Source organism: Schistocerca piceifrons, chromosome 1 (assembly GCF_021461385.2).
Source record: "Schistocerca piceifrons isolate TAMUIC-IGC-003096 chromosome 1, iqSchPice1.1, whole genome shotgun sequence".
NCBI lineage: Eukaryota > Metazoa > Arthropoda > Insecta > Orthoptera > Acrididae > Schistocerca > Schistocerca piceifrons.
The window spans coordinates 226,725,768-226,745,453 of NC_060138.1; the positions used below are offsets into that span (position 1 = coordinate 226,725,768).

A 19,686-nucleotide genomic window follows, 5' to 3' on the forward strand; every position below is an offset into this window, starting at 1 on the left:
CTGCCCTATAGTACTAGTTCAATTTCGCATAGCTTTGCAGCGTTGCCCCTAGATACACTACTGGACATTAAAATTGCTACACCACTAACATGACGTGCTACAGACGCGAAATTTAACCGACAGGAAAAAGATGCTGTGATATGCAAATGATAAACTTTTCAGAGCATTCACACAAGGTTGGCGCCGATGGCGACACCTACAACGTGCTGACGTGAGGGAAGCTACCAACCGATTTCTCATACACAAACAGCAGCTGACCGGCGTTGCCTGGTGAAACGTTGTTGTGATTCTTCGTGTAAGGAGGATAAATGCGTACCATCACGTTTGCGATTTTGACAAAGGTCGGACTGTAGCCTATCGACATTGTGATTTATCGTATCGCGAAATTGCTGTTCGCGTTGGTCGAGATCCAATGACTGTTAGCAGAATACGGAATCGATAGGTTCAGGAGGGTAATACGGAACGCCGTGATGGATCCCAACGTATCACCTCGTATCACTAGCAGTCGAGATGACAGACATCTTATCCGCATGGCTGTAACGGATCGTGCAGCCACATTCCGATCCCTCAGTCAACAGATGGGGACGTTTGCAAAACAACAATCATCTACACGAACAGTTCGACGACGTTTGCAGCAGCATTGACTATCAGCTCGGAGACCATGGCTGCGGTTACCCTTGACGCCGCATCACAGACAGGAGCGCCTGCGATGGTGTACTCGACGACGAACCTGGGTGCACTAATGGCAAAACGTAATTTTTTCGGATGAATCCAGGTTCTGTTTACAGCATCATGATGGGCTCATCAGTGTTTGGTGACATCGCGGTGAACGCACATTGGAAGCGTGTATTCGTAATCGCCATACTGGCGTATCGCCCGGTGTGATGGTATGGGGTGCCATTGGTTACACGTCTCTGTCACCTCTTGTTCGCACTGACGGCACTTTGAACAGTGGACTTTACATTTCAGATCAGTTACGACCCGTGGTTCTACCCTTCATTCGATCCCTGCGAAACCCTACATTTCAGCAGGGTAATGCACGAACGCATGTTGCAGGTCCTGTACGGGCCTTTCTGGATACAGAAAATGTTGGACTGCTGCTCTGGCCAACACATTCTCCAGATCTCTCACCAACCGAAAACGTCTGGTGGCCGAGCAACTGGGTCGTCACAATACGCCAGTCACTACTCTTGATGAACAGTGGTATAGTGTTGAAGCTGCATGGGCAGCTGTACCTGCACACGCAATCCAAGCTCTGTTTGACTCAATGCTCAGGCGTATCAAGGCCGTTATTACGGCCAGAGGTGGTTTTTCTCGGTACCGATTTCTCAGGATCTATGCACCCAAATTGCGTGAAAATGTAATCACATGTCAGTTCTAGTATAATATATTTGTCCGATGAATACCCGTTTATCATCTTCATTTCTTCTTGGTGTAGCAATTTTTGATGGCCAGTAGTGTATTTAATCGACGTGACTGTGTCAAACAACACACTATTAATGCTGCACCTTGTGTTCGTACTACGATCTCGGTTTCACAAGTAGCCTTGTGTGTGCACGATGAGCCACGAGATGTGAGTGACGTAGCCCTCCCTCTATGTCGCAGGCACAACAGCCAGGCGCACCTGTCGCGCTGGGAGCAGGTTCAGCGGGAGGTGGCGACCACGGGCACCTACCAACTCACCGAGACGGAGCTCGTCTACGGCGCCAAGCTGGCCTGGAGGAACTCCGTCAGGTGCATCGGTCGCATCCAGTGGTCCAAGCTGCAGGTCAGTGCACTCGCCTACCTCATACGACCGTTTTTTTTTTCAGTTGTTGTTGTTGTTGTTGTTGTTGTGGTCTTCATTCCAGAGTCTGGGATAATGAAGCTCTCCATGCTACTCTATCCTGTGAAAGCTTCTACATCTCACAGTACCTACTGCAACCTACATCCTTCTGAATCTGCTTAGTGTATTCATCTCTTGGTCTACCTCTACGATTTTTACCCTCCACGCTACCCTCCAATACTAAATTGGTGATCCCTTGATGCCTCAGAACATATCCTACAAACCGATCCCTTCTTCTAGTCAAGGTGTGCCATAAATTTCTCTTCTCCCCAATTCTATTCAATACCTCCTCATTAGTTAGATCTACCCATCTAGTCTTCAGCATTCTTATGTAGCACCACATTTCGGAAGCTTCTATTCTCTTCTTGTCCAAACTATTTATCGTCCAAGTTTCACTTCCATACATGGCCACACTCCATGCAAATACTTTCAGAAACGACTTCCTGGCTCTTAAGTCTATACACGCTGTTAACAAGTTTTTCTTCAGAAACGCTTTCCTTGCCGTTGCCAATCTACATTTTATATCCTCTCTATTTCGACCATCATCAGTTATTTTGCTCCCCAAATAGCAAAACTCATTTACTACTTTAAGCGTCTCATTTCCTAATCTAATACCCTCAGCATCACCCGATTTAATTCGACTACATTCCATTATCCTCGTTTTGGTTTTGTTGGTATTCATCTTATATCCTCCTTTGAAGACATTGTCCATTCCGTTCAGCTGCTCTTCCAGGTCCTTTGCTTTCTGCGACAGAATTACAATTTCTTCTCCGTGGATTTTAATTCCTACTCCGAATTTTTCTTTTGTTTCCTTTACTGCTAGCTCAGTATACAGATTGAATAACAACGCGGATAGGCTCCAGCCCTGTCTCACTCCCTTCCCAACCACTGCTTCCCATTCATGCCCCTCGAGTGTACTTTTCAGTACTGTGACCATTTAGATACATATTTAGTGCAACAGATTTCCAACTTTTCTTCTGTTCCACTAGTAATAGCTGTGAAACTTAAACGTGTGCCTCAGACAAGGTCAAGATAACTTGGCGCCCTACATGAGTATGTATTCATTGTCTCCTCATCCCCAAAGCTGTTTGAAGTGACCTGTTTTAGAAATGGGGTTTTTAGGCCGTTTGTCCAGTGGCGGAAGTGCAACGTAATCTGAGTACGAGCCCAAAACAACTAACTCCGATGCAACCCCGTTGGCAGTTCTGTCGCGACTCCGAAACGATTCTGGAGCAACGCTCCTCACATTGTGTGTTGTTTCACGGTTGATAACGTCTGACTGATACTCAGCAGTTATCGCCAAGCTAGCATTTTTGTCTATGCATTTCTCGGCAAAGAGCTATAAAACAAATATGGTTCCCAGTTAATAACTCATCCCGGCCATCGCGGTCCAACATTAAATCCCACCCTACACCTGTAATTACTGTACGTAGACCAAACGCACTGTAAAAAAGGTAAAAGGTCGGTCGCAAACATTTACAACAGATGAGGCTTTTATCGTCATCTCGAGTCACGAGAGAGTTGTCACAGAAGACTGCTCGAGAAAATATTCTATACCAAATTTACTGCCAAATTTACGATGTGCACGGTTCGTCTCAAGCAATTTGACGGCCACGAATATCTGTCTTCAGGGCTCCAAACGACTAAAAATCGCATGCGGAGGGATTGGGAATGAATGGAGGGCTTCCCAGCGGAACTTCTGCAGCATAGTCAAAACAACAGGTAGGCAAGCTCCAGGAAAGACATGATGACCAGTCAGGCTGTCTGGAATACGGAGCCACATTTAATGCACAGCGGTACGTGTACACTGCAAAATTTTAAGCGCGCTGGGAGTCCAACCACGCGGACAGCCTCAGTCTGTTGCGGTATAATACCCCACACCTGTTGCCAGGGTTGTTTCGACTACGCTGCAGAAGTTTACAGGGAACCCCTTACGCATGCTTCATATAGTCCCGATCTCTTCCCACGTGATTTCCATATTTTTGTTGCCCTGAACAAAGACATTCGTGGCCGTCGATATGCTTGAAGTACAATCATGCTTCCACAGGCAAAAGGCTAACATTTTTCTATGAAAGTGTTGACCTCATAGTCTCACACTGAAATAAATGTATTAACAGCTACCGCAATTACTTTTGAAATAATAAACATTTAAGTTACTTTTTGTTCATATGTCTCGTTTTCATTGGACTGACTTACACTACTGGCCATTAAAGTTGCTACACCACGAACATGACGTGCTACAGACGCGAAATTTTACCAACAGGAAGAAGATGCGGTGATATGGAAATGATTAGCTTTTCAGAGCATTCACACAAGGTTGGCTCCGGTGGCGACACCTACATCGTGCTCACATGAGGAAAATTCCCAACCGATTTCTCATACACAATCAGCAGTTGACCGGCGTTGCCTGGTTAAACGCTGTTGTGATGCCTCGTGTAAGGAGGAGAAATGCGTACCATCACGTTTCCGACTTTGATAAAGTTCGGATTGTAGCCTATCACGATTGCGGTTTAACGTATCGCGAAATTGCTGCTCGCGTTGGTCGAGATCCAATGACTGTTAGCAGAATATGGCATCGGTGGTATCAGGAGGGTAATACGGAACGCCGCGCTGGATCCAAACAGCCTCGTATCACTAGCAGTCGAGATGACTGGCATCTTATCCGCATGGCTGTAACAGATCGTGCAGCCACGTCTCGATCCTTGAGTAAACAGATCGGGACGTTTGCAAGACAACAACCATCTGTACGAACAGTTCGACGACGTTTGCAGCAGCATGGACTATCAGCTGGGGGACCATGGCTGCGGTTACCCTTGACGCTGCATCACAGACAGGAGCGCCAGCGATGGTGTACTCAACGACGAACCTGGGTGCACGAATGGCAAAACGTCATTTTTTCGGATGAATACAGGTTCTGTTTACAGCATCATGACGGTTGCATCCGTGTTTGGCGACATCGTGGTGAAGGCACATTGCATGCGTGTATTCGTCATCGCCATACTGGGGTATCACCCGGTGTGATGCTATGGGGTGCCATTGGTTACACGTCTCGGTCACCTCTTGCTCGCGTTGACGGCATTTTGGAACAGTGGACGTTACATTTCAGATGTGTTACGCCCCGTGGCTCTACCCTTCATTCGATCCCTGCGAAACCCTACATTTCAGCAGAATAATGCACGACCGCATGTTGCAGGTCCTGTACGGGCCTTTCTGGATACAAAAAATGTTCAACTGCTGCCCTGGCCAGCACATTCTCCAGATCTGTCACCAACTGAAAACGTCTGGTGAATGGTGGCCGTGCAACTGGCTCGTCACAATACCCCAGTCACTACTCTTGATGAACTGTGGCATCGTGTTGAAACTGCATGGGCAGCTGTACCTGTACACGCCATCCAAGCTCTGTTGGACTCAATCTCCAGGCGTATCAAGGCCGTTATTACGGCCAGAGCTGGTTGTTCTGGGTACTGATTTCTCAGTATCTATGAACCCAAATTGCATGCAAATGTAATCACACGTCAGTTCTAGTATAATATATTTGTCCAGTGAATACCGGTTTATCATCTGCATTTTTTCTTGGTGCAGCAATTGTAATGGCCAGTAGTGTATAACATCGTTTGTGAAACCATCATTTATCGCCATTCACTAACTCGACACTACTAGTCGCTGTTGCGGAGAAGATGTGCGGTTGCCACACCGTCGCACTAAGCTTTTAACGGCCAGCAAGGTTGTTCCGACAGCTAGTGGACAGTGCCAGGACGGAGACGTGGCGACAGTGAGACGGTTGCCTAGGGAACCGGCCGCCTCGCCACCCACAGCGACAGCTCTGGAACGAGAGGGGTCAGGCAGGCGGCGGCACTTGCCGCGCGCTTCCTGCTCGCCGGGCTGTGAATACCGTCTGATTGTGGCGCGCGCGCACTTGGGGCTCACGTGCACTCGGCTCGCCGGCGGCCAATTACGCAACGCACCAGTTGCCGTCGGCGGCACCGTGGCGCGCATAACTAACGCCGACCCGCGCTCAGAGACCGCTTTCGCGCTGCCGCTGCTTCGGAAGCAGTTCTTTAACGCCGCACAGTTTAGCTGCCCCAAGTAGTCGGCGTCAGTAGAGAGAGGAAAGGTGAAATTTTATTCGGACGAAGGAATGTGAATAGCGCACAAGGGCGTCTTGCATGCATGTTTGTGTGTCGTAATTCTTAGCTTTGCTATACGGGGTGGTCCATTGACAGTGACCGGGCCAAATATGAAACGTCCCTTAGAAAAATTATAAATGACTGTGCTTGGACTGACACACAATATTTTTAGCGCAACTTTCAAAAATCCCTACAAAAGAATGGCCCTGACTAACAATAACCTATACCTTTCATGAGTCACTTACCTCACAAAAATCTTCGTTACTCAAACTACTGCAATACAGCGAGCGCCAATACTACCAGCTAAATAAAAGATTCTAACTACTGAAGGCACTAACTTCTGATAGGCATAGTTAGCAAATGAAAGATTTTCATAGAGAACAAACAATGTTTTTACCTTAATAGTGTCCAAAAGTCATTATATATATCAGTTCATGATATGCAGTATTACAAATTTACTCTCTCTGATGGACACACGTCCAGATCATCCGCTCTCAAAACTCCATCTCCCTTCCCACATCCACCACTGCTGGCGGCTTACCTCCAACTGCGCAACGTTACGCGCTGTTAACAGCCAACTGCCAAACACTACAATAGCAAATATTGCGACAGTGCTGACCAGCCTCAGACTGCACACAGCACAGTCAGTGATTTTCATACAGAGCGCTACGTGGCGTTACCAACATAAAAACCTAAACAGCCTACTTACAATCTCACGAAATAAGCGTCAAACGAAAAAACTACAAAGAACGAAACTCGTCCAGCTTGAAGGTGGAAATCAGACGGCGCTATGGTTGGCCCGCTAGAAGGCGCTGCCATAGGTCGAATGGATATCAGCTGCGTTTTTTTTTATAGGAACCCCCATTTTTATTACATATTCGTGTAGTACGTAAAGAAATATGAATGTTTTACTTGGACCACTTTTTTCGCTTTGTGACAGATGGCCCTCTAATAGTCACAAACGTATAAGTACGTGGTATCACGTAACATTCCGCAAGTGCGGACGGTATTTGCCTCGTGATACATTACCCGTGTCAAAATGGACCGTTTACCAATTACGTAAAAGGTCGATATCGTGTTGATGTCTGGCTATTGTGATCAAAATGCCCAAAGGGGCGTGTGCTATGTATGCTGCTCGGTATCCTGGGCGACATCATCCCAGTGTCCGGACCGTTCGCCGGATAGTTATGTTATTTAAGGAAACAGGAAGCTTTCTGCCACATGCGAAACGTCAACCACGACCTGCAACAAATGATGATGCCCAAGTAGCTGTTTTAGCTGCTGTCGCGGCTAATCCGCAAATCAGTAGCAGACAAACTGCGGACGGTCGGGAATCTCAAAAACGTCGGTGTTGAGAATGCTACATCAATATCGATTGCATCCGTACGACATTTCTATGCACCAGGAACTCCATGGCGACGACTTTGAACGTCGGGTACAGTTCTGCCACTGGGCACAAGAGAAATTACGGGACGATGACAGGCCTTTTGTACGCGTTCTATTTAGCGACGAAGCGTCATTCACCAACAGCGGTCACGTAAACCGGCATGATATGCACTATTGGGCAACGGAAAATGCACGATGGCTGCGACAAGTGGAACATCAGCGACCTTGGCGGGTTAATGTATGGTGCGGCATTATGGGAGGAAAGATAATTGGCCCCCGTTTTATCGATGGCAATCTAAATGGTGCAGTGTATGCTGATTTCCTACGTAATGTTCTACCGATGTTACTACAAGATGTTTCACTGCATGACAGAATGGCGATGTATTTCCAACATGACGCATGTCCGGTACGTAGCTCACGTGCGCTTGAAGCGGTATTGAATAGCATATTTCATGATGGGTGGATTGGATGGCCCGCAGATTCACCGGATCTGACGTCCCCGGATTTCTTTCTGTGGGGAAAGTTGAAGGATATTTGCTATTTTGACCCACCGTCAACGCCTGACAACATGCGTCAGCGCATTGTCAATGCATGTGCGAACATTACGGAAGGCGAACTACTCGCTGTTGAGAGGCATGTCGTTACACGTATTGCCAAATGCATTGAGGTTGACGGACATCATGTTGAGCATTTATTGCTTTAATGTGGTGTTTACAGGTAATCACGCTGTGACAGCATGCGTTCTCAGAAATTATAAGTTCACAAAGGTACATGTGTCACATTGGAAGAACCGAAAAAAAATACTGAAACGTCCTACGTTCTGCATTTTAATTTAAAGAACCTCCCTGTTACCAAGTGTTCGACTAAAATTGTGAGCCATGTGTTTGTGACTATTACAGCGTCATCTACCACAAAGCGAGAATAGTGGTCCAACTAAAACATTCATATTTCTTTAGGTACTACACGCATATGTAATAAAAAATGAGGGTTCCTATTAAAAAAAACACAGTTTATATCCATTTGACCTATGGCAGCGCCATCTAGCGGGCCAATCATAGCGCCATCTGGTTTCCCCCTTCAAGCTAGACGAGTCTCGTTCTTTCTAGTCTTATCATTTGATGCATATTTCTTGAGATATTTGGCCCGGTCACGAACAATGGACCACCCTGTATACGCCCCAAGTACATCCACATCTACACTCTCTGAAACACTGCGAAGTGAGCAGCATTGTCCCTTTTCCCTTTTTTTTTTTACTTCATTATTACAAAAGCACGTCAGCTGATGGGGGTGGAAGGTTAGCAACTAACACGTAATGAGAACAATTGTGTATCTTATTTTGCTCTACACTACAATATACTCAAAGCAGATCAAAATTGAAACGTATCTTTGGGTAGGTTCACTTGTAAGTATCTGCTCTCCAATTGCGAATACAAAATTACTGAAGGATAATAGAACTCGGACTATTTCATCAATTTAATAGGACTTCGTTGATAGCATAACGGTAAAGTGCGTGCCTCGATACCGAGAGGTCGGTGGATCGAATCATAGCCATAACGCGCAAATTTTCAGTCTGCCTTTAATATAGGCTTCACCTTCCAGTCATGCGAGAAGTAGCCGGGAACGAGACGTGGTTCGGATTCGGCGTTAAACTGTATATTCCTGTTTCCCCAGTTGGACAACTGGGGTAGATTAGGGACACACAAGTCGCTGGACTGGCGTCCAATTGGCGGCCGGAGTGGCCGAGCGGTTCTAGGCGTTACAGTTTGGAACCGCGCGAAAGCCACGGTCGCAGGTTCGAATCCTGCCTCGGGCATGGATGTGTGTGATGTCCTTAGGTTAGTTAGGTTCAAGTAGTTCTAAGTTCTAGGGGACTGATGACCACAGCAGTTGAGTCCCATAGTGCTCAGAGCCGTTTGAACCATTTGAACCATTGGCGTCCAATTGAAAGATTTGCACCTGGTCATTAAGTGATACGAAACTATCATTATCATATTAACACGTGAACATCGAACATTGAAGTTCCGATTTTTATCATTAATTATACAAGGAAGCGAATGGAATGTGTAATTCGAAATATACGTTGGCGTAGACGTAAAAAAAAGAAAGGTTATGTGTGTACCTAGCCATGAAGAGAAGTAAAAGGAAGTTTCTGTCTCTCACACTGCTGCCAACTACTGCCCTACGTGCCGGTCAGGTTCTTCAAAATGGTTCAAATTGCTCTGAGCACTATGGGACTTAACATCTGAGGTCATCATGCCCCTAGAACTATTTAAACCTAACCAACCTAAGGACATCACACACATCCATGCCCGAGGCAGGATTCGCGCCTGCGACCGTAGCAGTCGCGCGGTTCCGGGCTGAAGTGCCTACAACCGCTCGGCCACCACGGCCGGCGGTGAGGTTCTAAGGTAGAAATTACACACTACAGTACCAACGTTTCGTGAAATTGCATTCTAGGGACGTTCATGTTTAAATGTTGCAGATGATTCATTTGCTCTTCAGTCTGGAACCGCGCGACCGCTACGGTCGCAGGTTCGAATCCTGCCTCGGGCATGGATGTGTGTGATAGGTAGGTTAGGTTTAAGTAGTTCTATGTTCTAGGGGACTGATGACCTCAGATGTTAAGTCCCGTAGTGCTCAGAGCCATTTTGATTCATTTGCAGTGACACACGCATACCGGGCAATTACAACGGCACAACTGCTACGTCTTTGATGTTGTCAGCAGTGGAAAATAAAATATCGTAATAACGAAGGCTTCAGGGGCAACACAGACTGCAGGTGACGTTGTAAGCTGGCGTCGTAGGAGGCTTTCTTTTGGCTAAGGGTAAGCGGAACCAACTTTGTGTTCATTTGACGCTGTTACCAAAAAACCTGAAGTAAGTTACTAATTTTCTTCATTTTAAACACCTACGAATTGTTTTATTATACGAAATTATACTAGGAAATTATACTAGGTGTTAAACCATCCAACAATTCAGGGGATTATTGTATGCTCAAAACAAGAAGAAAATGTCGTGTAACTAAGGTCCTACAAAAAATATATTCTGACATATGACCTCTTGTTCAGAGGAGGTGCTCAACATTATGTTTGTTCATCTAAGTGCATGTCTCTCTACTTTGTAAGGACTCACACACTCTTTGAAATTGCCCTGGTTGGTTCCGAAAGTGCTGAGATGCACCGAAGACTCGATTGTGTTGTGTCTGCACATCGCTTATTGGAGTGCGGTGGAACAATTTCTTCATGTGTCCCCATAATCAGAAGTTTAGTGGGTTTGGGTTCGGGGATCGAACAGGCCAAGGTGGGACGTCCCCAGCCATTCCACCAGTTTTCAGATTTGCTGGTCAGCGTCGAAGCAAACAAATGTGCTGGTGCGCCATCATACATGAACCACATCTGTAGTCTGTCCTGACATGGCACATCCTCCAGCAAGTTCTTCAGAAAGCGATGATAAGGTGATAACGAGCCCTGGTTATTCTCTGTGGTAGCACGTATTGTCCTAGCAATCTATCGCGAAGAACGCCTACCCATACACTGGGAATCGATCTTGATCCCCTTTTTCCTTGAAACGCATGAGGAGTTTCATCGGCCTACACACACTGATTATGGACATTAACAATGCCGTCTCATGTAAACCCTGCCTCATCAGCAAACAAAATCTTAGAAGCAAATTGTGAATCTGCACCACACTGCCGCAAGAACCATTGGCAGAACTGCACTGTGGCAGTATGGTCTTCTATCCTAAGGCCCCGGACGCGCTGAACGTGGTACGGATACAATTGCTCATGAAGCACCGCCCAGACCAGAGGATGACTAATACCTTGAGCTGCTGCTATTCGTCGCACACTGGTTCCAGGATTGTCGACCACTGCACCTAGAACACCCTCCTCCATTTCAGGCGTGCCAACTGAACGAGGCCTTCCACCGTCACTTCGTTGGGTGCTACGGAAACTGTTTTCGCAAGCAGCTGGGATAATCGGCTGAACAGCTTTAACGGATGGTACCCTACAAGCTGGAAATAGTTCAGTCCGGGTCTAAGATTATCTGCTAAACCGTAGCAGTAAATCAAGTCTGCCATTTCCCTTGAGGAATAAGGCCTCCATTGCTATATTGTGTCAGAGTATCTGGAAGACAGAAAACATGCACCGCACCGCGAACATCATAAGAGCATGACATTAAACGTGACCCGTAAATAGGCAAACATGACGGTACGCGCCCGGTGTTAAGAGAAATATGCGCGAACGTAAACAGCTGTAAGAAGACTACAGTACAATCACACAGAGTAAATCGGACAACTCACTGCAGTTCACTGTGGCAACTAATGTTTACAGCGACACTGCACTGCAGCTCGCTGTTGACCCTGGTATGACATGGAGCGCCAATACAACAACGAGGCTCATATCCGCAACCACGTGTTCGTGATGCCTTCTTAACTCGTATTATTCCATGCTAGGGACTGTAATTAACGTTAATTAACGGGTATTCGTCTGTAGTAGGACAAGTAATGCATTGCCATGGATGATATCACAAGAGCACCTCCAAAGAACACGTGTCGTACGTCAGAACGTATGCTTTGTAGGATCCATGCTCATGAGACATTTTCGTCTTGTTTTGACGCACACTATCATCTCCTGAAATATTGGATAATTTTTTTAGCTCCCTGTATTTGTTTCAGGCTATGCCTCGAAGAAGAACACTAACGTGTCGGAAACACAGAGAGCTAGAGATACACAACTGCAAAACGCTTCGCATCTGTGTTTACGCGATACAACGATGTTCACATTGTGTTGTCTGTAGCCGGCCGTTGTAACCGAGCGGTTCTAGGCGCTTCAGTCCTGAACTACGCTGTTGCTACGGCCGCAGGTTCGAATCCTGCCTCGGGCATGGATGTGTGTGATTTCCTTAGATTAATTTGGGTTTAAGTAGTTCTAAGTCTAGGGGACTGATGACGTCAGATGTTAAGTCCCGTAGTGCTTAGAGCCATTTTAACCATTTTTGTGTTGTCTGTCATAAGGAAAAAATTAATTCACGCCGATAACACACTGTATCAAGGACTCACTCCAAATGATGGAATAAATAAGAGAAATCAAAGAATTATTTCACTAATACATGGAGGTACTTTCCGTCTTTGCAACTAAATGAAAGGCAGTTTATTTTTTGCCTTACGAGGATTGCCTTTCATTTAATTTCAAAGACGGAATGTATTTCTGTGAATTTTGAAGCAACTAAGGAACAACAGAAAAGTGACTATATTTTAGAACGTTCGTAGCTGCAATGCAGAATTTGCGATGGTCAGTTTTGTGGCTAAATTATCAGACATAGTTTTACGAGGAGCGTATCACTGTAAGACACACGACTTTCTTTTATCATAGATCAGGTCCAATGACTTCTACGTTTTGCGGTTCACCATTTTACGCGCAGTTATATTTTTATGACATCGGCTCAATCGGACGAGTGAGGGATGAAGGTTGCTTACGACGGAGTGGTAATTTTATACAAGATACCGCTGAAGGTTCAAACGGTTCAAATGGCTCTGAGCACTATGGGACTTAACAGCTGTGGTCATCAGTCCCCTAGAACTTAGAACTACTTAAACCTAACTAACCTAAGGACATCACACACATCCATGCCCGAGGCAGGATTCGAACCTGCGACCGTAGCAGTCGCGCGGTTCCGGACTGCGCGCCTAGAACCTCGAGACCACCGCGACCGGCTGAAGGAACTACTGTAATTCAACTAGAAGTCGTCTTCAGTATCTCTCTTACTAGTGCCAAGAAAAAAATAGGATTGAATGGAATTATATAAGGAGGGTCATGGGTGGGACGATGGAATATTGGGGGTTTGGAAAGTGATCTATTTAAGTCTGTATTGTAAGCGTTTTAGTAAAGCAATAGCATCCAGATGTGCTTTTAGTGGCGATCGTGTGTTCCTGCGCACGGAGCGATAATTTTGGACAAGGATATCTAGAGAGGAGACTGAAATGGTAGTGAGTTTGGTAGTAGCGTGGCTGCGTCGTTAAAGTGAAATACGGAACGGGCACTCAGTATAGTATGTTGGAGATAGGCTTGCTCAACAGATGGATGTTTTGGAGAACTGTAGTTACGAAACAGATCATATCTTCGTGGGTGAAGACAGGAATTGTTTATATACAGAAGTATATCAATATTGCGGCTTGGGACTTTTCATTCGTGCTTGACGTGATGGATCATTTTATTGTATCATACATTAAAATTTCTTCACGTTTCATTCACAAGTCGAGTGTGGAAAGAACGCATTTTTTGTACACTTTTCTACGAGATGTCATTTTATCAATTTCATCCGTAATATCGCTACGGGGTATGCAGGGTGAATCATAGTTAGCAGCGAAAACTGACTCGGGTGAAAATATACGATAATAGAAGCAAAGCCATTCCAATATACATGGGCACATGTGACTACGAAAATCCGCTGACTTCGGCACGAAATATTTTCCTGCTTACTACAGACATATTTGAATTGTAAATTTCCAGTTAAGTCCCCGTCTCATTGGGCTCAACCTTCATCCATGACCTACATTAACAAAAAATACAATATCGCTTACAATTTAAAATTTACTGTACATCCGTACCTGTTGAAGAAGGTGTTCCATGAACCGTCCACCATACTTGCAGACGATACTGTCCTCGTCTCTGCAGCGAGTTACGAATTCTTTCAAACAGAATGTGGGGAACCGCCTAAAAACCACTTCCATGTTGGACCGCACAAAGGCTCTCATCGTTAACCCGTGGTGTGCTAACACGCGCGTATCTACCGCTGTCCCATCTCACAGTCACAGCGATGTTGTTGTTGATGTCGTCGCCATTGATGATGTGGTCATCCGTCTGGAGACTGGTTTGACGCCGCTCTCGGCGCGTCTTCAGCTCCGAATAATTTCTGCAACTCATTTGAACCTGCTTACTGTATTCAAGTCCAAATCTCCCTCTACAGTTTGTACCGCTCACACTTTCACTTATTTAATTCATGCCTCAGGATGGGTCCTATCAACTGAACCATTCTTTCAGTCAAATTGTTCCATAATTTCTGTTTTCGCCCAATTCGATTCAGAGTGTCCTCGTTAGTTTTCGATGTACCCATCTAATCTTCAAAATTTTTCTGTGGAACCGTCTTCAAAAGCTTCTGTTCTCTTTCTCTCTGAAATTTTTATTATGTACAGTAAAGTTCTGTGTAAGACTACACTACAGACGAATAAGTTCAGAAAATATTTCCTATCAAATTTATAATTTACCTTTTCTTTAAGAGCAACTGATATACGGGGTGAGTCTTAATCAGTAGCGAAAGTTGACTCGGGTGATGATACTTCAATGTATGAATAGTGATGACGTTTTTAAAGCATCATTTCGTTAAGGCAGTGTAGTGGTTAATAAAAAAGAGAAAAGAAAAAAGGTTGAAAATGGTGGGAAGAAATGGTGAATAAAAAGGGGGTTTTGAAATCGTAAATGACCGTGAAAAAGGGAAAGAATGAAAAGCAAATCTGACTTCGTATTACAGAAAATCTATCGGACTTCGTGATTCGAAAAAGCTATTGTTGGGGTGGTCCTTGTTGGGTTTTTGAGCAAAAGTTAAACCAATTTCCACTACAAAAATTATTGAAAAAGAACAGAGAATAACAAAATGTAACTGACAGGGGGAAATGGCGTAGATAAGAGCTCATCGTTTACCAGGTTAACATGTCTTCTTGTTTCGTGCGGTGTCCATGTCTTCAAAAATCTCTTACTTCATTTCTGCGTGAAAAGTCTGCTCCGAAATCTTGCAATAAGTTTCATTGTCCAGGAATTTCTAATGTACACAAAACCGTCTTGATATTAAATGCAATTTATTTTACGTTGCTTCCCTCCTCCAAATTTCATAACAACTTCCTCAATATGTCTACACATTAAAATCAGAGCAAGACTAGCTATTAAGTTTTTACGTCAGCATCAGATCACGTCTGCATTAAGCTTCCGCTCTCGAGAGACAATAAAGAAAACGGATAGAAAAACAAAAAAGAATTACAATTTTAGTGTTTTCTCTGCCGTCGAGCGCTCATACCGCTGCGACGGTATGATTTTTATCTGAGGGAACTAGTGTAGCGCGGCGAAATTCAAAGTCCCGCTACAGCAGAACTAATTCTAGGACTTACGTAAGAAGATCGACCGAAGGAAGGCAATCCTAGGCTTATAGCATTTGTGGATTCAGAGACTGAAATACTCTCTCTGTAATTCTGAAGATATTAGGGATAGCATTGAAGAGGTCAAATATTATTTAAACCTTTTACGGTAGTCAGACTGCAGTTATAAGATTTGAATGACCTGAAGAGGAAGCAATAGTTGAAGAGTGAGATAGGCTACAATCCTGTCTTCTGTCGTATTCAGTCTGCACATTGAGGAGGCAATACAGGAAAAAAATGACAAATTTCAAACAGAAAGTGTCGGTAACAGAAATAAAAACTTTTTTACCAGCCTGCATTTGATATACGTTCTATTGCAGCCATCGTCAGCTATGTTGCTACCCACGTATTAAATTCATGTACTACTATTGGTGTCTGATTTCATAACCAGATTTCCTCAACAACACGTGATTTAACTAGACTCCATTCCATTATTGTACTTTCGTTGATGTTCATTTTATAACCTCTTTTCAAGACACTATTCCTTCTGTTCTATTACTTTTCCAGTCCTTTGGCGTCTGTGACATAATTACAATGTCTTAGGCAAACTTTAAAGTTTACATATCTGCTTCCCGAACTTTGTATTTCCCAATTTGTCCTCGCTTTCCTTTATTGCCTGCTCATTGTATGGATTAATTACCATAGGAGATAGGCTGAAACCCTGTTTTAGTCCTCAACTATGGTTTCCCCTTCATGTCATTCAACTCTTGTAACCTGTGAAAGGTGTAGACAAAATTTCGTTTCCCTCAATTTTATCTCTGAGATGTTTAGAATTACAAAGACTGTATTCCAATCAAAACTGTCAAAAGTTTTCTCTGAATCCACAAGTGCTATACAGCTGGGATTACCTTTCTTCGGCCAGTCTTCTTACATAACTCCTAGACTCAGGTGATGTCTTAAACGATATGACGCTATTTATCTTTTAAATTTAAAATTAGTTCGACAGGAAATGTAAAAATCTTGCACTTTCTTAATTAACGTCTTAGTGCGCCCTAACAACGTTCTGAAAAATTAGCGCCAGGTTCTCGGCAAATAGCCTCTAAACGGTCATAAACACACTGAGGATAAACAGCGACCGGTACTAAAGCCTTCGCTGCCCCAGCGGATCGAGCGCTAATGAAGCAAAGGCATTTCTCTTTGACGGAAGAAAACGCTTTCTTCGCTTTGTCAAGAAAATTATAAAGCCGGGTATTAGGCTGCTTTGGCTCTTCTTTGCTGGAACAGGATAACGATTCTTTAATCAATGACTTTCTGCTTGAGAAGGTCGCAGAGATTCATTAACGAGAATATTATAGGAGTGAAAAATTGAGAATCAATTCCAGCGAATTTGACTACGTACTCGCAGATGGAATATCGTCATTTTTTTTTCTTTTTTATTTGGCCCATTTATCAGGACTGGATTGAGCTGAGCGTCAGTTCTCGTCGTTAGCAATGGTTTGCAGAGGCGTTGCGGGAAATATCGATGTTCGCTGTATTTTGCAGCACAATGCTGCACACCAATTATGTGAATGTACGGAATAAATCGCTTTCAGTATTTTACCTGTGAGATAGGGCTTAGGAACAATTTCCATACAAACCTGACCACATTTGCCAAAAGCCCGCGGTATTGGATTTTGCAACTGACATTTGGCAGACGTAACTAACTGACCGTACAAAGCACACAGTCCGTGGTTCTCTGTAGAACTGTGTGTCCCATAGGACAAGACAATAAAATTCGCACCGATCTGTAGGCTGAAAATATACGTCAGTCTTATGCGTATTTGTCTGCTATATAATTTTATTTCATTGCACGAACTGTGATAATTCCTCGAGAATATGCAATCAGAATTACACAGTTACTTGAAACGTAACAACATATCCACCATGAAGGGAAATCAACAGTGTAACAAGCCTAAAACAATGAGCTTCATTTATTTTTCTTCTATGATTACAACTGCATAACATTCTTGCTTCTCAATTTTTGTAGTATATTGTAATTACATCGGAGCCCATATTTTGGAACGAACACCAGCCTTGAGTGGGAAGTAATTTCTTAGCAATACGACTGAGTTTTTTAAGGCATGATTCTTCCATCACTCTACCAATGAATGAACTCACTGTTACTACTGGAAGTAAATATTACTGGAAGGAAATCAGAGCTGTGTTTCCTGCTTTGAAATGACGTACTGCTGAATATTAGTTGTAAAATCCTTAAGGTGAGCCTCTTTCGTTGATAAACTCTTGTTAAATTGGTGCCTCATACAAGCAAACGCAAGAACTGCGAATGAATGTAATATGATGAAAACCTTTACCTCTTGTTTGCAGAATAACTTTGTCGGTTCCGACGAGATTTTAGTGTTAAACAGTAACAGTTGTACTGTAAATATTTCTATGTAGTTTCTTTTAAATTAATCATCAAGAGTTTCACAAGGAACATAATTAGGAAGTAGCCCTTCTTTTTTTAGTGTCCCATCAAAGAAGACGTTAGAACATCACAATTGAGATGTGCAAGACAGGACCTAACGTCCATATTTGATTGTAGTCGGCAGAGGTAATGAAATATACTATAATGATGATGTTGTTGTGGTGGACTTCAGCCAGACACTGGTTTGATGAAGCTGTTCATTTGTTTATTCTGTGTCTCTTGAGCGCTGCGTAACTATCGGAACCTATTGTGTACCCGCTTGATCCTGCTATACTAGTCTACACTCCTCTATAATTTTTACCTCTCACACTTGCGTCCATTGCCAAATTGTCGACTCCTTGACAGCTCAAGATGTGCTCTGTCAAACTAACCCCTCTTTTAGTAGATTTATTTCAGAAATTTCTTTTCTTCCCGACTCGATTCACATCCTATTCGTTATGAAATTAAAAGTGCAGTGATGGAAGTACTGTAGGGCAATTGGAGGTGAACAGCCAGCAGTGATGGATGTTAGATGTGAGAAGTTAGCATTGATGGAGGGTAGAGGTCTGAAGTGTTACCGTAGGCTAACGATCTGTACATGTTCGACTTGGAGACTGAATATTATTCATGATTATATACCTTTGTACTAGATGTCAATGACGATTTATACTCCTGTCTGAACTGGATGTCACATTCCTAAGATAAAAAATACATTATTTGCTTTGCAACAAAATCTTTCCTTTGCTGACCACATGCGTATTGGTAGTTGGTGTCTTTAGTAGTTAGAATCTTTTATTTAGCTGGCAGTATTGACGCGCGCTGTATCGCAGTAGTTCGCCTAATGAAGATTTTTGTGAGGTAAGTGCTTCATAAAATGTATAGGTTATTGCTAGGATTTAGTTTTAGTCAGGACCATTCTTTTGAATTAATTATGTAAATTCAGGTTGTAATTTTTTTGAGCAGTCAGATTGCGTTGCGCTAGAATATTGTGGGTCAGTGTTGACATGATGAGAAAAAGTAAATAGAAAGTAGGCTCAGTACGTTCAGTTTTACTCAGCTGTTTCTGAATCAAATAACGTAGAAGTTTCATCTTCTCAGTCATTCAGCAATTTAAGTACAAACACACACATTTAAATAAAGAAGTTTCAAGCGTAGTACATCGGAATGTCAACGATCATTACATAAAATGCCAAGCTTATTGCACCGGCTATACATACTAGTGTACGTACAATAGCTGGTCATTGTATATATATGCCTTTTCGTTACTTATCTGTTTTCCCCGTCTAATTTATCACTAATCTTCTTCAGAACCACATTTCAAAAGTTACTATTCTTTTCCTCGTTGTGCCGCTTCACGTCTGTGTTTCACTTTCATAAAGGCTATAAAACAGATAAACGCTTTCAGGAAAGTGTTCTTACATTTAAATCTATATTAAATGCTAACATATTTCTCTTATCTGAAACGTTTCCCTTATTACTGCAAGTCTGCATTGAATGCTCTCTTTATTTCTGTAAGAGTTTATTATTTTGCTCTCCAAATATTAAAAATCGTTGACTACTATCAGCAACAATTTTTCTGATCTAATTCCTTCAGCACTGCCTGAAGTAATTCAACTACATTCCACAACATTTTTTTTTTTTACTTTTTTCAGTGTTCAACTTATAACATCTTTTCAAGACACTATCTGTTCCTTTCAGCTGATCTGTAAAGTCCTTCTCTCTGATTTACTTCATTGCTAAACTTGAAAGTTGTTATTTCTTACGTTTAACTTCAGTTCTCTA

The 19,686-nt window shown here is 43.4% G+C and overlaps 1 protein-coding gene across 1 annotated transcript in view; it reads left to right on the forward strand.

Moving 5' to 3' along the window:
- LOC124790129 (nitric oxide synthase, salivary gland-like) overlaps positions 1–19,686 on the forward strand; it is a 705,692-nt gene that overhangs the window by 306,201 nt on the left and 379,805 nt on the right. The window contains 1 exon segment of the mRNA XM_047257705.1: positions 1,606–1,768. Within this exon segment, the coding sequence (XP_047113661.1) occupies positions 1,606–1,768 (163 nt within the window).